The following is a 20683-nucleotide window of genomic DNA, read 5'->3' as shown; positions in this document are numbered from 1 at the left end:
GAAATGGAAAGCTGAGACAGGAAAGAGTTTATTTGTATGATGGGTGTTCATATATAATTTATACGCAATAAATGTTTCTAGCTATTTCATTAGTTGCAAATAAAGTGATACAAATGTGCACCACCTGCAGCTGATGCATGGTGTGTGCCTGGGGCTGCTTCCAGCTGAATGGCGGTGGTTCATGTGGGGATGATTTAACACTCTAGCAGCTCCACTATCCAAATTCTGCTGCAGGTTAATCCCTGGAGCAGATGCACACCACTGTTTCAACCACTCATAGCTTGGCTTATTAACTTAAAGATTTCCATTTAAACTATCACATTGGCTCCAGACTGTGGTGGGTAAAGAACCAGCATCTATTTGTCTCTCCCACCTTCTGCAGAGCTGGAGAGCTCTGGGACACGGAGCACAAAAGGCACATGCCTGGAGCAAGGGAATAGAAACCAGCTTAAGCCATCAAAGCATTTTTTTGAGCTTAATACATCAGCAGCTATTTCAGTCCTCAGAAACTCATTCGCATCAGTGAAATTCAACACGAAATTAAGGAAAACCAAAGGAAAAGTACACCACACAAGGTACCTGGATGGGTCTGCTGCTGTAAAGCCAAGCCCAGGCTGGCAGAACCTCTTACACTGCAGGACGTTCATATCCTACCTCAACTTTTCCCATGTGGGCAGCTCATTTAAACCCTTGTGACTCCCTGGGACCATCTCCAAGGCAAGCAAGGTTAGTGGATAGAGCTCAAGGGAGGGAGATGTCAACTGGGAAATGTCTGCAGGGTGCAGATCTGTGGTTCAGTCCCTCATTGAGGCCCCTCCTTCTCCTAAGCCCTGTTCTCCTTCCAGAATATGTCAAATTAGGGCACGAGGTCCTCACCTCCGCAACCTTGTGCAGAGGACAGGGATGAGAGGGCAGCTTTCCTCACACAGGGGAATATCAAGCAGTGTGCATGACAAAGAGCAGAAGACCCATTAGGGATCTATGCACTGGAGAGGTAGGGGCTGCCCTGTGGTCATTAAGTGCCTCTCTGCTCCCCCCGGCCCCACTGTGGGCTGCCCAAGCAGTGCCCGCACCCAACACCAACAGCTCTGCACTCACCAGATTTCCCTTGTTTCCTTGCAGGGATCATTCCCCTGCTCTGGGCTGCTGGAGCAGGGAAGGAGCTGGTCCCTGTCCCAGAGCAGGAACTCTCTGCGGTACCCAACAGCACCCCAGACCTGCCTGTTGCCCACAAACCCAAAGGCTGGGACCCAGCATGCTGGGTCTGGTTACGTGATACATTTTGCCCTGTGATCACTTTTATGTTCCTGTCCACTTCTTGTGGTTTAACCCCAGCCAGCAGCTAAGCACCACGTAGCCACTCGCTCACTCCCCCCCCGGTGGGATGGGGCAGAGAATCAGAAGAGTGAAAGTGAGAAAACTCATGGGTTGAGATAAAGACAATTTAATAGGTAAAGCAAAAGCCGTGCACACAAGCAAAGCAAAACAAAACAAGGAATTTATTCCCCACTTCCCATGGGCAGGCAGGTGTTCAGCCACCTCCAGGAAAGCAAGGCTCCATCACAGGTAACCATTACTTAGGAAGACAAATGCCATCACTCCAGATGTCCCCCACTTCCTCCTTCTTCTTCCCCCATCTTTATATGCTGAGCATGATGTCATATGGTATGGAATATCCTTTTGGTCAATTGGGGTCAGCTGTCCCAGCTGCATCCCCTCCCAGTGTCTTGTGCACCCCCAGCTACTCGCTAGTGGGGTGGTGTGAGAAGCAGAAAAGGTCTTGGCTCTGTGTAAGCACTGCTCAGCAGTAAGGAAAACATCTCTGTGTTATCAACACTGTTTTCAGCAAAAATCCAAAACACAGCCCCATACTAGCTACTATGAAGAAAATTAACTCTGTCCCAGCCAAATCCAGCACAACACTATAGCTTGTAGCATATGCTTACAATGCAGGACTTTATGTGAAGCTATATCCCCTATATAACCTCTGAAAGAAATCAATTAAGCTAGCAATAGCATGCTTTTTTACCTGTATAACTGCACAAGAGTTTGGGGTGCAGAGCTATTACTAATAAATCACCATAAATAGATCAATATGTCAGTACTTTAGTGCTTGAATCCAACCATCTATGGGGAATTTGTCCCTTGGTAGCAATCAATCTGCTGTACTTAAAGTTTCCTCACCAGATCTGCAGCTAGCACAAACTGATCAATGCTGTTCCAAGTCAGTGGAGCATAACAGGTTTGCATGTTCCCAGTGTTCACCCTTGCAAGTCCCCTTCTCCTTTGCAGGGACACAGAGGTTAAAGTATCCTTTGCTACATACATGGGATATCTCTAACTAACTCCCTAACTCCCAGGCAGCAAAACCAGCCTTTCTCACCACCTGCCCAGTACAGCCCAGCCAACAACCCAGCACCTTGCCAGGTGGAATCTAATCTGGTCCTCTGCAGGCAGCAATTCCACTGCAGGAGCCTGCAGCACTTCTTCGAAGTAAATGCAGCAAAATTAATTCTGTGAGCCATCCACATTTTGCCATGCATCCTGCATAGGGCCCTCCTCCTGGGGGGTGGTTCGCCAGGCGGTGCGGAGGGCAGATACGCAGTCTTGTAAGATGCTGAGCTGCTCTTTCAGAGGGGTAAGTAGCATTGCTAGAGAAGACATGAGGGACCTGGAGAAGATCTCAACAATCTGGCTTTGGCTAATAGGATTACAGTTCTACTGCTGAGGGAGAGTCCAGGGCTGTATCCCAGTGCAACCTTCTCCACTTGGGGCTCTATCCCACATCACCTGTTGCTGATGATTTCTGTGAGGAATTTTTACTTTCCCAGGAGGTGCCTGCTGATGGAGCTGCCTACCAGAAGTGACTTGGGATGCAAGTCACAGGAGTCAGAATTCACTGGAGAACGCACCCTTCCCACGCAAGCCCCAGAGGTCATCTCTGTAACTCAAAGCAAAGAGAGCCCAGATCCTACTGACTGATGGAGTAGGGGAGAGGGCGCAAGGCAGTGGGAAAGAGGGTCCAAGACCTGTGAGTGGTGATGCACATACCACCAGGGCAAGCATTCACAGCAGGATCCCAGGGTTATCCCAAACAAGGCTTGTGCCTGAACACTGGTATTAGAGGTCAGGGCTGCCAGGTAAACAACTTTGGTAACTACCACCTACTTACAAGCTCTGTCCAGAGCTCTAGGCTGTTAACAAGCTCCCTGAGACCAGCTCTCAGCATGTAGCACTCAGAGGATGTTGCTAGTGGGTACAAGTTCTCAGAGGTGAAGTTCTCCATGACCCGGGAACACGTGGCAGCCAAGGCCTGGGGACCATGAAGGGGTCATAGATACTCTGTGCTGTGCTTGCAGGGCTGGCTGGACAATGCAACCCCCTTGAATGGGATCATTCCACTGCTCTCCAGAAATGTGTCTGGCTCACAAGGATGGGCTGTGTGTCATGCTTCAGGTCTGCATGCCTGATGCTCTCTCCTTTTCAGATTGCAGTTAAGTGGCAATGGAATTTCCTGGCCGTGGCCCATTGTCCCACCAACCACAAAGGTTTGTACAAGGGGTACTTGTCACTCCTGCTCCTGACACAGGGCCCCCTTCCTCAAGAGCCATGCCATAGACAGAAGAACCACAAGCGTAGCAGCCACAACCTAACAATGACATTCCTTTCTGGTGGCTTGTTGTGAAAAAATACCAGCAATTCACAGGAAGGCCCTGGCCTCCTTAATAGCAGCAGCAGCAGCGATTGATTGAGTGCATTTTACGAATCTGTTCTGCCAAACCATCTCTTGCTTTTCACCTTTTATGATCAGACACCTACCTCTGACAGTTGTAGGTAAGAAGCTGTAGATGGTACTGTGGCCTCTCTCCCTCTGCATGAGTCCCCAGTGCTTCTGGTCTGCTTTCCTGTTCCTCCTCCATGGAAGCCTAAGAAAAAGCAATGCATTGGATTTTCCAAACCTATAAGAATTCATGTTCTGATTTCCTTTCTAATGGCTCACCTGGAGGGGAGATTGTGAGCTGCATAGCTCTCCTTTCTTCTCAGTGATGGGTCCTCAAGGCTACCTTTCAGCTGCTGTGGTGCAGAGCCTATTTTGCCAGGATGAGTTTGAGCTAGGCAGGAGAAACAGGGCTGTAAGCTTCTATGCTGGTTTCTTTCAAGCTTTGCAGGCTGTTCTGAAAATGTATTGTGTAATCTAGGAGACTGATGCGCTGAACTGAGCAGAGAGTTTTCAATTACCGATAGAAAAATGACTCCCTAAGAACAGACATTCATTCTTCTCTCTCCAACTGTTCCGGCGAGGCATCCCACTGATCACAGCACGGTTTGACTTTGCTTCATTTGACTGCCGAGTCCTTGACTGAAGGGGAATGGTTGTGGTCTGCGTTAAGCTGGAGGGAATATGAGGCACCGGCAAGCAGTATTCCCAGCCATACTTGGGTATTGACTTTTCCAAGTCTGGTCTATGCAGCCACCCCCCTTCTGAGCAACTAATGAGGAAAACTGTCTAGCAACATCTCTGGCCTAGAGGGGTCCATTTTTGCAGAAGAGGAGCGGAGCAGCTAAGACAGTGCTGTCTGCTGTTTATCTACCACAGCTCGGCCCTGCAGTAGAGTCAGTTCACTGCGATGGGTCACAGTACGGGAGAGTGACTCTCACCCCTGGAGCAACACGATTCCAGCAAGCATTAAGAGTTCAGAAGTTTCTCCATCAGAGAGAGACAGAAGTTCAGCACTGGTGTCAAGCACTGAGCCTGTCTGATGTTGCTGCGATGCTCCTGGGTCACAGTTAAAACATCTCACGCTGTGTCGCTGCAGCACAGGCAGTTTCCATTGTCAGTAATGTGTCTTCTAGAGGTAGTCAAGGATGCAGCCATGACTGCAACTCCTCACAGGTCCCTATCATGCCCAGTAGCTTGATTGCAGCTTCAGACCCCATGCACATCATTAACTCCTTGTTACTCTTACTGAGCCCCAGCCAAACATGGGCTCAGCAGAAAGCACCCGCTAGCTCCCTGCTGCTCCTCCCTGCCCCAGGCTGCCAGGGAGAGCTTGCAGGAGCTGGGTCAGCAGGCCAGGGGCTCTAAGACCAGCTGGAGGAAGTGAAGGCTGCCGTGGTGGTTTCACGTGTTTGCTCAGGCAAGAGGTTTTGGGGCCTGGAGAAAGGGAGCAGGCTGGGTTGCTGTGACTGGCGGAAGAGCCAGGCCAAGAGGAAAGCAAGTAGGAGTGGTGCTGTGGAGGGTCGTGTGTTTGCCAGGATGGCCCCTCACTGTAGGGCCAAGGGTAGGGAATGGGGAAATGCTCCCCAGGCAGAGAAGGCCGCGCTGTTGTACCCCCACCCCATTTCCCCGCCGGACCCCCGGAGCCATGAGGTGATGAGGGAGTACAAAGATGGCGGCACCCCCACCCCGCCGCCTCTCTCGGGCCGTGGCGGCCCCGGGCCGGTGGAGCTGCAGGAGGCTGAGGCCCGGAGCTCCCCGGGGAGGCGGGGAGGAGGGCGGTGCAGCCGTACCGGCCCGCCCCGCCGCCGCGCCGCGTCCTCCTGCCACGGCCTTGCTCCACCGTACCGGGCAGAGAGAGCGGTAGGAGGGGGTCGGGGCGCGGCGGGCGGCGCGGGGAGCGCGGCGGCTGCCAGCAGCCGCGGTGCTCCGGGGGCCGCTTTCGGTGCCGGAGGGTGGTCGGTTCCCGGGCAGCCCTTCAGCCCCAGGGCGCCCTGAGGCAAAGCCCCGTGTGTAGTGGCCCTTCCTGCCCGCCTAGGGAGGCCCCTGTCCTGGAGCCCCGCTGGGCCTAGGGAGGGCAATCAGGCTCTGCCAGGATCCCAGGTCATCAGGCAGTTCCGTGGGGAAGGGGCAGGTCCGCGGTCACACCAGGAAGTCAGCCTGCGGTGCTCAGGATGAGGCCCCGCAAATGCAGCCGGCATCCAACACAGCCCCATGATCAGCAGGCAGGGCCACGTCCCTGGGGCCAGGCCATCGCTGCTGGAGACCAGCACTCCTGCAGCACTGGGGGCCTGGTCCTGGGCTGAGCTTAAATAGGCTCATGGGCAGGAGGGAAAGATGTAGGGAAGGCCCAGGGATGGCTAACTGGGACCATTAGGGCCTGTAAGTGCTCTCAGGGCCCTGACAGCAGCTCTCAGCCTGCCCCTTACAGAGGTACATGTGGGCTCAGGAGGGACTTGCTGTAGAGTGATGTAATTGTGGGGTGTCAGCATAGTATTTAAGGGAGCACAGACCTGAGACAAGTCACTGGGAAGGGGATATAGCATGAGAGACTTGGGGCTGGGGAGGTCAGGCAGCCCATGAGGTGCCTCTTCGGTCAGAAGGGCTTGGGGGTAACAGGGAGATATTAAAACCACCCCTGGAAGATCCCTAGAGGCTGGGTAGTATTGGAGGTTTCACTCAGGAGTAAGGGTCAGATGTAGCTCAGTGATTGCCAGGCAGATTGGCAGTTTGAGGTTGAGCAGGTGCTTGGCAGGTTGTGGACCTGTGTGCCATGCAGGGTCCCTGGTGCTGAGGGGTGCACGGGAAGGTGGCTCCAGTGACCTGCTGTGTGGCATGTAGCCAGCTGCTCTCTCTGAGGTGCCGACTGGTGGTGTGAAAGAGGAGAAGCACCAAGGTAAAAGAGGGGAAGGTGGTAACAGTCTAATACTGGAGGCAGCATCCTTATTCCCAAAATTGTCTTTTTGGTCCAGGACAGGTGCCTGGCTGACTGCAGCTAGCTGGGGGAATTCTGCGTGGTTCCCTCTTGCCAGATCTCCTGTGCCTTCTGGTTGGATTGCAGCTGCTGCGGAGCCACAGAGAGGAGGCTTTCTTCCCCTGTGTAGGGAAAGCTTGTTTCTTCCAAGGAGCATTGCTAGTATGTGCTGGGAGGAGGATTCCCCAAACAGGCAGGCAGGGACAGCAGCTTGGGATGCTGAATGGGGAGCTATAAATCAGCAAGCTGCTAATTAAGACCACAGGAGGCTAGCGAGTTACTAAAGACCTATATTACTCTTTTCAGAGCTCTGGGCCATTAACAGGATCCCTGGGACCTGCTCCGAGCACGTGCCTCTCCAGGGATATCACTTGTGAGCACTCTATTTTAGGCATGTTCTCAGAGTTGAAGTTCCCTGTGCCCTGGGGCCACGTGGCAGCCAAAGCCTGGGGACCCTCGGAAGGACACCCGGTGCTGTGCTTGCATGGCTGGCTGGACAACGCCAACACCTTTGACAAGCTCATTCCATTGCTCCCCAGAGGTAGGTCTGGCTCATCAAGACGGTTCTTCTTGTTGCAGGACTGCACATCTGATAGTCTCTCCCTTTCAGATTGCTATTATGTGGCAATGGATTTTTCTGGCCATGGCTTGTCATCCCACCGACCTGCAGGCTCCCCCTACCATTTTCTGGATTACGTAAGCGACGTGCGCCGGGTGGCAGCAGGTGGGTAGGTAAAGGGACCCTTGAGGGGATCTTTGTGCAGGGGGTGCTATGTTGTTCCTGCTCCTTGGAACAAGCAGGCAGCATTTCTTGCCAGGAGAGGGGTCAGTTCCCTCTGCTTCTTCCCAGCCTGACGTTAGCTGGTGCTTTGTGACCTCAGACTGAATAAGCATCCCTCTTTCTCACTATTTTGTGAGAGGAAGAAACACTAATCCCTGGGAAGCAAGTGTTTCTATACTAAAAAGCAGTAGGGGCGAAGTGGTGCATGTGAAGAAATAGTTTTGCCAGACTGACTTTTTGTAAGCAGCCAGTGACCTCTAACCAGTGTTAGGTGTAAGTTGAGGATTTACTCTTCTGGTTCTCCCTGATGGCAGCTTGCTGCTTGCTTTAGTATCACACAAAGAAATCTGAAAGCCAAGGTGTTTTGGGCTTCTCTAATAACTCTTGATCTAACTCGCCATCTGTATGCTGATCTCGGGGGAGGCTGTGGCATGTGCAGTTTTGCATCCCTCATTCAGTATACAAAGACCCTCTAGAAGTTCTTTGACATGCCAGAGGGTAAAACACGTCTTTCGGTGAGGTATATTTCAGATGGGCAGCCCTGATGAAGCAGTATTTTCCCATAAACGTCTTGGAGTGCCCTAAAAATGGACTGAAGAGCCTGATGTGCTAAATGTGCAGAGAGCTTTCACTTGGAATAAGCATACTTTCTTTCCTCAAGGCAGCGGACCTGGCTCTCTGTCCTCACAGCTCTTGCAGAATGCCCTGCAGCAGGACGCTCTGTCAAGGTCTCTTTCTTCGAGCAGATGCTGCCCAGCTGGGCTCCTTTGCTTCTTGCCAGTCTTGTGTCTGGCAATGAATGAGAATTTGCTGTAGTTCGCCATACAGAGAGGGCTTGAGAGCTGTGTGACTTAACTACCAAGGAAATGAGGTGGTGGATGCTCTTTTTCTTTAAAACTGGCCTACTTAGCCACCTCGTTTCTGGATTAGGAAGCAAATTAAGCAGTGCAAAAGCCCTCCCAGGAGAAGGGGCCCATGTTGGTGGAGAAGCAGCGAGATGCTGCTGCTCTGGTTTCTAATGCAGCACTGTTTTTGTCTGTTGCCACTTAGCTTTGCAGTGGAGACGGTTCACCCTGATGGGTCACAGTATGGGTAAGTGGCTCTTGTCCTTGTAAGCTGTGAGATTCGTGGAAGTAGGAGTAGATAATTAAAGACATGCTGCTAGGAGCTGGGTTGGAATATGTATTACATTGTATCAAGTACCAGGTTCTTGCTTGAGTGATTAAAAAAATCTGTGTCCTTGTTGAAAAATGCCTCTGCTTTCAAGACCCTCTAGTACAAACTGTGGTAACTTGTTGTGGGCCTTTCCCCCAACCCTAGGAGGGAACGGGGGGGGGGGGGGGGGCAAAGAGGGGTGGTCTACAGCAGGGGAATTTGCAGCAGGCCTTCCTGCCTGGTCCCCACAAGGCCACAAAGCCTGGGGACAGCAGGGCCCTTGTTGGTGGGTCATGGAGCTTGCCAAGGGGAACCAGACTCCAGGCTCTATCCCTTTGCTCTTGGGACGTGATTAGGTTTTGCCATGATTTGGGTTTTGCTCCCCAGGGCTGCTCTGGCCACAGCTCACAGGACCTGCACACCATAGCATTTTAACTAGGAAATCCTCCTTGGCCTTTGCTGCTTGAGAGGGAGATGGTGCAGGATGGGAAGTCCAGCTGGCCAATAGCTCTGCCCTGCTGGGAGAGCCTGCATCCTGCCTGCTGAAAGAGCTTTACTCTGTAGCTGGGGCTTTGTGCCTTGGTACAACATGCATTTCTGCTTCTGAGGCAGCTCCTGCTGCGGGGAAGGGGAATTCCTGTTACCAGGGGGGTGTCCTGTGCACAACTGAGCACCCTTCTTTCCTTTGCAGGTGGGTCTGTGGCAGGAATGGTGAGTAAAGCATTCTTTCTTCATGGGGTTTGTGATTTCTGCAGCTGGAACAACAAATGGAAGAGGAATGAAGGGACAGACTGTGTGGGACTTGGATCTGAGGGGAGGAGAGGCCCTCCCCTCCTCTCCAGTGTAGCAGGACGAAGATACCACTCAGCGCTCAGCTTTTCTCTTTCTCTGATATTGTTTCATCTCTCCTCAGTTCTGCTTCCTTTATCCTGAGATGGTGGATAAGCTGATCCTGCTGGAAAATCTTGGCTTTCTGCTGGCTCCAGAGGTTAGATTTCATGTGTCCTTCCCCTACCTTTTTTAAATAAAAAAATAGATTTTTTTTTTTTAATTTTATTTTGCTCATTTGTTCAGACCATTTCCTGGCAGGTCACACAAGTCTCAGTGCTCTTCCTTTTGGCAGGCACAGATCTGTTCCTTGTTGCATGGTCTGAGGCCCCTGCTTAGGGTGGCCTTTGGGGGACACTTGCTAGTGCTCCACATCCTGTGGTCCCTTAGCACAGAAATTTACTTGTCTGCACCATACCCTCGTACAAAGGGAACTGGAACCTCTGTCCAAGCAACTGCCAGCCGAGGTTGTCTTTTTGCCACCAGCTTGTTGGGTGACCTGGGTGCAAGATTGGTGGATTCCTTTTTCCGTTTCTGGGAGGACATAAAGCTACATTGCCGACCTGCCATCATCACTACCAGATGCTGGGGCTTTGGTTGGAACAGAAGCCAGGGTCAGAGAGACAAAAGATACCAGGTTTCCGTTGTTCTTTTGGACAGTTGTCCTCAACTCAAAAGCGAGGTAGGAAGGGGTAGAAAAGAGTGCAGGGGTAAAAAGTTAATAGGTTCTTTACAGCAGTGCTTAGCTTTCTGTTCCTACCTTGCCTTTTAAGTATTGCTGTTCCGTTTTGCCTGGAAATGGGCATTTTAAATACGGTGTCCGTAACTGGTACCAGTTCTGAGGGATGCTGAAGGATGAAATGCCCTCTTCTACCCTCTGATAAGGGGTAAAACAATTCAGAAGAGAAGGGTTACTCCTGTTCCCTACCTCTCTTTGTTTCAGGACACTGAGGCATGGCTGAAATCAAAACGGATGGTGATTGACAGATTACTGAGTCTAGAGGCAAAGCAGCAAACTCCCAAAGCACGGAGCCCTGAAGCAGCATTGCAGAGGTGGGTTCCCATCTACCCTCTTCACTTGCTGTCTGCCCTCACCTTGGACAGAGTTACTTCTGCTTGAACCAGAAGGGGGAAACTGTCCCTGCACTTCCCCTTTCAAGTCCTCTGGAATCTCAGCGAGACCTTTTGCTTCTGCTGCCAGAATCTGCTGCTGCTTCTTGCTCTTTTCTGAAACAGCCCAAGAGCTTGCTGTCACCTTGTCATGCCATTTTCGCTTCGCTTCCTCCCTTTTCCAGCAGAACAATCTCTCTGCCATGTCTCCCCCAGGCTTTTAGAAGCAAACAGACATCTGACAGCAGAGGGTGGGGCAATCCTACTGCAGCGAGGAGCAACTGAGACACCCGCTGGTAAGGGGCTGCTTGGAGACAGAGCTCACCACAGTGCTGGGCCAGCACTGGGTGTGGGAAGGGAGCGGTGCCAACACCCATTGTCTTCCACAGGGTACAGGATGCCCTAGCTACAAATGTACACAGCCTGAATGGGATCAATTAGGTCTGGAGGCAGAGCTCTCCATTCCTAGCAACTGGGGTTGGTGCCCAAATCCTAGAACAGCTAAAGAAAGGAAATTAAAAAAAAGGGAAAAATCTGAATTAATCCTATTCCTCTTGTCTCAAATGGGCAGACCCCAAAGCTGAGGAGGAGAGCAACTCCTGTGAGACATCAAAATCTTCTCTTGTTTTTTCATTCCAGGGCTGGTGTATAACAGAGACATGAGAGTGCGTACGGTGAGCATTGCTCTACTGATGTGGCCCCTGCTGCTTCTGAGCCCTGAGCTGACAGAAAACTCAGAGATAGTGGAGGCCTGCTTAGTGAGCCCAGGCCCTGCCTCCACCCAACTGTTTACTTTCTGCTTCCCTAATTCCCATCTCTTTTAAATGCTGCTGTTGAAAGAGCCTGCACTTGATCATTAACTGACTCAGCTTACAGAGTCACTGGAAAATGTTACAGATGTTACAGATTTATTTTTTTTTTTAGCAGTTCCTCTGCCCCAGGGCCTCCTGCCCACATTTTCCTGCCATTATAACTCTTCAGGCAGCAGATGGATGGATGCTCTAGGTCAGCTTCTTTGTCAGGTCACCTGTATAAGAAGGGGAGAGAGAGTGGAACAAAGTCCTTATGTTTGATATTTTGATAGCTTTGTGCCACTTTTGAGCAAGTAGGGCCTCCTCCACCTGTGCTACTGCCAGGCTATGAAAGCCAGAGTAGTGTACTGTCTCCTTTTTAGTAAAAGGATTTTTAAAGCTTTTCTCTGCTATGAGATCATTCCCATATGTGCTACATCCCAGCAGGCAGCGTTGTTGGCAGCCCTGAAGCACAGCTGGACAGGAGGAGCCTTTACAGAGCCAGCTACTCTTGTGCGCAGCCTGGCCGCCTGTCATGTCCCAGCACAGCAGCTTCGGGGCCGCAGCCACTTCTGCCTTCAGAGCCAGTAGCATGGTGGGGGTCAGGGACACTCTCTGCCCCAGCTGCTGTCCTTGACCTTTGCCACTCTATCTTTGCACCTGCAGCAGAGTCGAGAGTCCTTCACAGTGGAGCAGTGCGTGAAGCTTCTGCAGAAGATTAAGGACCATGTTCTCATCATTATGTGAGTGAGGCTCAAGCCAAACCAACCCTCGCTGTGGCCCTGGGTGGAGGGGATGAAGGTTAGAAAGGAGTCCTCCGCTACCCCCTCATCTGCAGTGGCCACTCAGACCTTCGGGCCAGTTGGCACAACAGTAGAGCTTCACATGTTAGAAACTTTTCCCAGTTCCCCACCACAGCCCTGGGCCGGGCAGGTTCCTGGAGCAGGCAGAGAGCAGCTGGCACATCCTCCTCCCAGCTTGGCGCTGCGTTTTCAGGCTGGGCCTCCCTGGTGCAAGGCTGACTGCGGAAATGCTTGACTTGCCCTGTCCTCCCCATGACTTTCTGTCCCTCGGCCCTACGGCGAGGGGCTATCCTGGCAAACACGTGACCCTCCACAGCACCACTCCTACTTGCTTTCCTCCTGGCCTGACTCTTCCCCCAGTCACAGCAACCCAGCCTGCCCCCTTCTCCAGACCCTGAAACCTCTCGCCTGAGCAAACACGTGAAACCACAGTGGACTCCACCTCCTCCATCTGGTCCTGGAGCCCCTGACCTGCTGACCCAGCTCCTGCAAGCTCTCCCCTACAATCCCGGGGGCAGGGAGAGGTTGCGGGGGGGGGGGGGGTAGGCAGTGGCTTGCACAGAGCTCCACAAGGTGTTAAGCTGTCTGGGTGGATAGGTAGTTCTGTTAGTCCTCCTCTGCATTTTTCCCATCTCCTTGGAGGGCAAGATGTGCAGGGCTCTGGATACCTTGGCCAGTGTGGTGCTCTAGGAAATGAGAGAGTGCTAGAAGTTGAGAAATGAGGTGCAGTTTTGGCTTCCCTGGTCTGTTGAAATCCTAAGAGCTTAAGGATTTTCCTGCTTGTCCAGAAATGCAACATCATGGTGAGGCCAAGTCCTGTAGGCCTTACAGAGTACATGCCTTTGAGCCCGGGATGTCACCTTGTCCCATCACCTGCAGCATGGTAGAAGACAGCATGATCTTAGCTCTGCAGGAGGTCTAATGCTGGCTTCTCCAGGAGGACTGCCCTGGTACCTCCCTTTAAAACTGCAGCACAGAGTGGAGAAAGGCACAGAGGGGAGATGTAGAAACTGCCTGGAAGGAAAAAGTTAAGAGCAGAAGACAGGATGGGGGCAGGGAACAATGCACTCAGACCAGTTAAGGAGCCAGCCTGGGGCAGGGCGGGGGAGAATAATATTTAACTAGTCTCCACTCTGATACTACTAGGCAGTCACCCAAAGTTTAAATAAGACAGTTTGATAGACAATATCTGCTTAGCCAAGCTGTGCAGTGCTCCTCTGACTACCATGTATGACCCTGCAACCCTGCTGGTCACAAGCAGCTTGGAAAGAGCAGTTGGGTCTGTCGCCCCACCATCTTGGAGACACTGCTTCTTCCTAGGACAGCATTTCTCAACTTCTAGCACTCTCTCATTTCCTAGAGCGCCACACTGGCCAAGGTAGCCAGAGCCCTGCACATCTTGCCCTCCAAGGAGATGGGAAAAATGCAGACAAACGGAGGCATACTACATGCTGTACTGAGCCTTGCTGTTGCATTTCAGAGCACAAGATGGACTCTTGGTACCACACAAGCTAGACAGCAGAAATCACTTTGTGAAAGCCCTGCGGGAGGCATTCGAGTCTACTCTCAAAGAGGTGAGAGCAAACTCCATCCTTGCATCTTTATTTGATGCATCACCAAGCTGGGAGCAGCAGCTAGGGAGCAGCTCACCTTGGTGGACACCATCCCACAAGGTGATTTGTCCTCAACAGCACCCTGGGGCTTGGGGGGGGGTGGGAGTCAACTTTGCCCCTGCTGCCAAAGTCCCAAGTCAATACCGCCCTCTGGACTGAGCTCTTCCCTCATCCTCCCATCCCTGTCCTGCCTCCCCCAAGTGCCACACAGCAAGCACAGCTTGCCTGAGGGAATACTTCCCTGGTCTGTGTTTTCTTGTGTCCTCTCCCTCCAGCATATCCAGCTAGTAGAGGTGCCTGGGAGTCATTTTGTGCACCTGAATGAGCCCGAGGTGGTGTCTGGGATCATCAGCAACTTCCTGACAGCACAGAACACCAGAGCCAGGCTCTAGGAAGAAGCATCACTGCTGCAGCAGTCCAGGAGAACAGGGAGCTAAGCAACAGGCTCTGGAGGAATTGTCACCATTCCTACTTGACATCCAACACCAGTTTCATGATACCCTTCCCTAAGGTTAGCTCAGTGCAGAGTGGAAGCAGGTCTGCCGGTGGTTCCCTGGAGGAGAGCTGTGCAGAGTATCATCTCGGTTGTCAAAGGGAAGAGGAATCCTGCGAGTACAGTGATGGCTGCCCAGAGCAGCCTTCCCCTTGCTTGCTCCTAACTTGCACCCTGGAATGGAGCATGAATGCAGGCAGGGGCATCCTCTGTGGGAACAGCAGCACCAGCTGTGATGTTGCAAGAGATGGGTGGCTCATCATACCTCCTCCCTGAGGGTGGGGTGACCAGCCTCTCCCAGGATTAGACCTACTGAAAAACCAGGGAAGTGTTGTCCTCCTCTGCTTGCTTCCACAAGTGCCTGAGCTCAGAGGGCCTCAGTGTCTCTGTTCTACTGTGAGAGCTGCTGCTTTTTAAATCGGCTTAAATAAGAGCTCACCTAGGCACAGAAGGCCATTTTAATGAACTCCTAGGGAATGAGTCACTAATCCCCTAGATGAAGCAGCTGGGAGAACTATTAATAATGGAAAAGTTGGCAGATTATTGCTGTCCATCTAAATAAAGATTGATCTGCTGTTAACTCTTGTCTTCTTGACTGTACAGGAGAGTGAACCTCCTTTCTTTTGGGATGCTCACGCAGGCAGCTAAAATGCCAATCTTAGGAGGCAGTGATTTCTACATGCAGTCTGCTTTAGATAACAGTGTATTAAGGATCCATCTGCCTCCTAGTTAAATTGATACAAAAAGCCAACTGAAGTAAGCAGGCCTGGTGCTCTCCCTATGCAACGGAAGCTGCATTTGCAGTGGGTTTTCTAGGGGAGGGTAAATCAGTTTTAACCCAGCTCTGGAATTTACTGGCATTTCCACCTTACGTTCACAGTGACACCCGTATCGAGGCTGCAAGCAGTAAAATAAATGTAAAAGCCTGGGGATGGGTGGGTTACAGCCCCTTTCTGATCAGAGTGTGCTGGGGTGGACAATCATTAAGTCCAAGGCAGCACAAATGTTATGTAGGCAGTACAAAAACATTGTTCTAGTGACAGTGATGGCAAGTTCCCACAGCCCAGGCTAGGCATGGCTGTAGAGGTCCACACAGAGCTAGAAGACGGGGCACCTCAACACCTGGCTGAGAGAAAAACACTGAGGGAAGCGGTAGGGCTCTGTACTACACCACTGATCATTGCCTGTGACAACAGGTCTGGGAACTTCCCAGGTGGGCTTTTCCCAAGGTCACTTCTCTTCTTACTCACCCCTAGATAACACATGGAAAGGAACACTGGCACACAAGCCATGACTTTAATCACCACCCCAGCACACAAGAAGCTGTCCCCTCCCACCCCTCCGAGCAGACCAAGGAAGAGAAAGGCATTCCCCTGTTTTGAGAACATAGCAGCAGTTTATTTACAGTTCTTCAGCCATTCCCTGCCCCTGCAGAAGCTGTGCTAGGTCAATCCCAGCTCTCACCAAGCTTTAGGAGGGCCTTGGGTGGCAGGGACATAGAGCTTGTCACAGGAAGTACCTCAGCCCCTTGACATGAGCTTCCTGGGAAGTGGTGCCACAAGGCTGGAAGATGGCTGGGAGAGCAGGATACCAGTGCGAATGAAGAAAATTCCCCCTCCAGCAGTGGTTGCTGCAATCTCCTGTTTCAGACAGGGACAACCTGAAGCTGCCTCAATCCCTTGAAATCCTTTGGTACACAGAGTCCATGAGCATCTCTCCTGCCCTCTCCAGCACAGGCATCCAAGGAAATAGCTCAGTCCAGCTCAGTATGGCCGAAACTTGCGCTGGGCTCGCATCAGGGCAATTCTCTGCTTGTCCTCCTCAAATTTCTTCCTCAACTGGGCAATGTCTGAAACAGGCAGAAAGAGGACAAGTCACATGGGAGCAGCATATCTCCCTCTCCTGGGGAGTTTCAGTTCCACACACCAGGAAGGGCTCAGTCGACATCTGCGAGCACATGCTTCCCAGAGCCCGTCCTTTTGCGCCTGGGCTGAGGGCCAAGCTGGAGCTCTGGCTGTTCATCTCCAGCAGTGCTGCAGCTCCCTCCTGGGGAGGAAACAGGCTAGTTTTCCCTCTAAGTCGCTGCTTTTATGCTGACTGAAGAAACATCTATTGGAAAGCCACAACCTGCACACCCTCCTGCAAAATATTCCAGCAGCCCTTGCTAAGACAAGTGGCAAGGGGTCCCCAAGAGATGGCAAGGCCATTGGCACAACCACCCAGCCAACTGGTCACCTGCAGCTGGACAGACATAGCCTCCACTGAAGGAAAAAGGACACCCTTTGGGCCACAGTGTGAGAGACAAGTGACACGGGCAGGGATAGGATGAGACTCAGACACTCACGCTCTCTCTTGGTCTCACGATGCTGCCAGGCATAGAAGTTGAGCAGCTCTTTGCGGGCTCTTTTCTGCTTCTCCCTCTCCAGCACCCGCAGGTTGGCAGCCTCTGTCCGGGGCAGGCCAGGCTTCCGGCCCTTCCGTGTTACCTTCACCCAACCCTCCTCATCCGGAACGCCCTCCTCCTTGGCCGCTTTGGCTTCTTCCTGTAAAGTCAGGAACATGAGACAGCTCAGTGCAGACAGGCTGCCAGCCAGCCTGATGCACGACTCCTCCACAGTCCCCCTTACACACATGCAAAGCTCCAGCTCCTGCTTCCGCACAAGGTTTGAAGGAAGGTGTGGGACTAAGGGCGCATGCACTCAACTCTCAGTCACAACACTCCACGCCAGCCAGGACCCAATTTATTTGTGGATACTTATTGTAAGCCCTGGGTGGAAGGGTCAGGTGTTATGGACCAAACCAGGACCTGACGGCCCACCAGCAACTGGGAGTAAACCAACCTTGACAGCCGGTGTGTTTCCCTCTGCCCTTTCCACTGAAGCCTGGGCACTGAGAGATCTGCTCTCTTCCTTTCCCCTCCCCAAACTGCTTAGCTGGGTTCCCTCCCCAGCCCAGCCTCACCTCTTCTATCTTTTTGTCATAGTCTTGCATGTAGGCATCCACCTCAGCCTTCAGCTCCTCTGGATCCACGACTGAGGCCGCATAGCTGTCAATCCACTCTGAGACAGAGAGGGCAGAAGTCAGCAGTAGCCTCTGTTAGAAGCAAGCACAAGTGTGATGCCTTTGGGCAGCTCTAGAGAGAGCTGCTGTGGAGATGGACACAGTCTGTTCCTCTTTCTGTTCAGCCTCCCCACTGCCACAGCTCAACCGACTCACGGCCCGGGCCACAGCCAGGAAGCCATGGGAAGAGCTTGCAACTTTGTCAAGCAGGAGTGGGCTAGCCTTAAGTCCAAGAGGTGCAACATTCAGGGCTGCGTTCCTGCCAAGGTGCCTGTTATTCAGCTGGACTTCCATTTTGAGGGCAAGACACAGCCAGTTTCTCTGAACCTATGTGATAACATTAGGAAAAACTACCCTTCCATTGTACCAAGTGATCCCATTCTCCCACAGGTTCACTGGACCAGACTACAACATCTGGTACAAGAAGATTGCTACTTTGTGAACAGTAAAAGCAGGACAATGAAACACTGGATGTCTCCTGGCTCAGTACAAAATGGTGAGAATTAACCTTGGATATGCAGGGTAGGATTCAGCAAGGAATAAGTATAGTTCTTCCCTGGCACTAGCTAGCAGGAAGACAGCTAGGGCTGACTTACTGCTAATGCCGGTTTTCACAGGGTGACTCTCTGTTGATATGAGCAAGGGACCTTCTCGTGCCAGGGCCTTGGCTGCCTGGACACCTGCTGGTTTCCTGAACACCACGTAGGCTACTTGAAATCCCTGAAAGAAAAAGACACCTAGTCTAGTCAGATACATTGGGAAAATAGGTGATGCAGTGAGGAGCTGAAGTACAAATAAAATAAAATAAAAATTAAGCCACAAGTTGCAGTGGGATAGCAAAAAAAAAGATATTGTAAACTTTAATAAGTAATCACGTCACCCAGTGCCCCCAAATATTTTCCCATATCTCATGTTCCAAATAGCACCGCTCAGCACTTGCTATCTTTTCCCATTCTGACCACTAAAATATGAGTACTCCCCCCTCCCCCTCCAGCTTTACCGTTACAGTTTTGCGGTTGAAGAATTTTGACGTCACTTTTTCTTTTTTCTCTCCCAGCCCTGGCTTGTCACAGATGTCCACAGACTGGACGTGCCCGCAGCGGGCGAACAGCCTAGACAGAGAGTCCTTAACGCAGAAAATAAGAGAGAACAAGCGGTACAGAAACGCAGGAGCGATTCTTCTCCCCTCCTCTCACGCACGGGGCACAGAGCGCACCGGGGGGCTCTCCAGCACGACCCCTCAGCCGCCCCGCGGCACGCCTGGCTCCTCTGCCCACGGCCCCACGCTCCCGAGGCGATGCCCTCGGCCTCCAGGCCCCCCGCCCCCGCCACCGGTGAGGACCCTCCCGTCATGGGCGGCCCGGCGCCAGCCCCACTTACCGGGCTGCAGTACGGGGGGACGTTGAGGACGAAGAGGGTGCGGCGAGGCGGGTGCGCGGCGCCGGCCCCTTCCCGCACCTGGTGCTCCTTCACCAACAAGCAGTGGGGCGAGCGCTGCCGCGCCCCGAACTTCACCGCCAGAGCTGCGGGCGACGCACCGGTTAAAGACCTCGCTGCCGCCCCAGCCCCGCTCCCTCCCCTCTGCTCTGCGCCCTCTCCTCACCCGTGTAGCCCACCGGCGCCGCTCCAACCACACGCTCCACGGGGGCCGCCATCTTAGCTCGGCGGGAAGCGGTGGGGCGCGGGGGCCGCTGGGAGTTGTAGTTCCCCGCGCCGGGGCGGCGCTGCTAATGGCGGCGACGGATCCCTGAGCGTCTGGAAGGCGCCGCCATCGCTGGGGGACCCGCCGTGCCTGACTGTTGGGTGTAACTAAACGGTTTCCAGAGGATCTTACAGGATGCTCTGTAAGAAAGCTTATTACACGCCATCATTTGGCGTAACAGTTCTGAAAACAAAGACCTGAACAGCGTCAAAGACAGACAGTGTGCTTAATCCTAGAGAGGCAAATAAAAGAAGAAATAAAGATACGTAAAAACATTCAAAGACAACTGTAAGAACAACTGTTTTTAAAGACTCTTGTTAATTAGGAAAAGAAAAAAGATGACCTTTACAGAGGAACTTGTATTTCTGACTGAATAGAAGACAGGACTACTCCAAAAATAAAGATATTGAAAGAAGACACATGTACAAGGTGAAAACAGGCCAGTGAAAGGAAGAAAGGATATGGAGAGTTGACTCAACCAAATATCTGAGTTAATGAACGTCATCAGAGAAATGGTACATGCAAAACCCATGAAAATATACTAGACAAACTTGCAAATTGTGGCATCACTACAGAATTCCTCATGGTTTTGAAAAAGCAAAGGAAAAAGACAGAAACGCTGTTACAAATTACCTGCCACCTGTCCCGGCCAGCCATATTGATTTGGTGCAAGCAATCAGTGTTTCATATGCAAGTTTATAAACTAACAGCCCAGAAAAAACCTGGAAAAAAAATATAACCATGCTGCATGAGGGCAAATGTGCACAGATGTGAGGTCAGAAGGTGGTAGGTGAGCTCAGTGTAAAACAAACAAGATGAGCATGGCAATTGCAGGACAGCCAGGAGAAACTGGAAAGCTGCAAGGTGAACTACTTGAAAAGGACTAGGAATAACTCTTTCAGTGCCCAATGAAAGAAGCTACATAAAGTATTAGAAGACTAAGATAACTTTAGAGAGCTGAGAACAGAAACAGCAATGCACACCAAGACATTGCTGTAAGAGAAATCATGGAGTGGTGTTTAGACAATCACCAACTTCACCAATTAAAAAAAAATACTGCCGTAGAACACAGAGCTAGGGAACAAAGCAGTGGTTCTTCCAATGAAGTATGTTAATGTCATCATAATTTATCACAGATAAACTAAACACAATGCACAATTTAACAGGAAGTTGCAAAGCGCATCTTGCTATTTAGCTTTGAAATGGACATGAATATATTAGTAAAAAAAAAAGCTTGAATCTTCCTATTCCTTCAGAAGAGACAAGATACACACTCACAATATGTGTCTCTTCACATTTTCACAGCTTTCTATCTGATAAGGAAAGAACCCTACTTCACCTAGAACAGGTACCCTGATTTCACAGCTGTATATTATGAAATTACTTTTTAAATTACGAGGGTATCAATAACAAAGGCCATTCTTTTTCTTTTCTGTGACAACAGAATTGGAACTAGGTGAGGACATAAGTTGCTCCCACTTAGTAGCAAGAATCAGCTACTAATTTCAATGATCCAGATTAAAAGGTTTATGAGTATCAACTCTCTCACCCATACACTCCTCTTGCTCTTCATCACATTCCCAGTTTTGAAGTTTCTACGTTCTTCTAAAAGCATGCCTGATTCAGTGTTGCAACACCACCACCTATCTTTAGTT

At 51.4% G+C, this 20683-nt stretch overlaps 2 protein-coding genes across 2 annotated transcripts; one reads left to right on the top strand and one right to left on the bottom strand.

The window, feature by feature from the left end:
* The first annotated feature begins 5390 nt into the window (after positions 1 to 5390).
* SERHL2 (serine hydrolase like 2) lies at positions 5391 to 14846 on the top strand. The gene is given in 13 exon segments (XM_054810475.1): positions 5391 to 5502; positions 5505 to 5581; positions 6999 to 7233; positions 7303 to 7416; positions 8524 to 8565; positions 9320 to 9339; positions 9542 to 9616; positions 10400 to 10509; positions 10783 to 10862; positions 11206 to 11240; positions 12024 to 12100; positions 13641 to 13734; positions 14049 to 14846. Coding segments are annotated over 13 exon segments (1188 nt in total). The 3' UTR covers positions 14166 to 14846.
* A 780-nt stretch (positions 14847 to 15626) lies between these two features.
* On the bottom strand, positions 15627 to 20581 carry RRP7A (ribosomal RNA processing 7 homolog A). The gene is made up of 7 exons (XM_054841350.1): positions 18930 to 20581; positions 18707 to 18849; positions 18327 to 18452; positions 17923 to 18046; positions 17228 to 17325; positions 16611 to 16809; positions 15627 to 16115 (listed from the first exon to the last, which is right to left on the bottom strand). Exons 1-7 carry the CDS (start codon positions 18979 to 18981, stop codon positions 16030 to 16032), a joined length of 828 nt encoding a protein of 275 aa, XP_054697325.1. The 5' UTR covers positions 18982 to 20581; the 3' UTR covers positions 15627 to 16029.
* Between the last annotated feature and the right edge of the window lie 102 nt (positions 20582 to 20683).

Source organism: Grus americana, chromosome 1 (genome assembly GCF_028858705.1).
Source record: "Grus americana isolate bGruAme1 chromosome 1, bGruAme1.mat, whole genome shotgun sequence".
In the NCBI taxonomy this organism is placed as follows: domain Eukaryota; kingdom Metazoa; phylum Chordata; class Aves; order Gruiformes; family Gruidae; genus Grus; species Grus americana.
The sequence above is the reverse complement of the archived record's forward strand: the minus strand, read 5'-3'. Positions and strand labels throughout refer to the sequence as shown.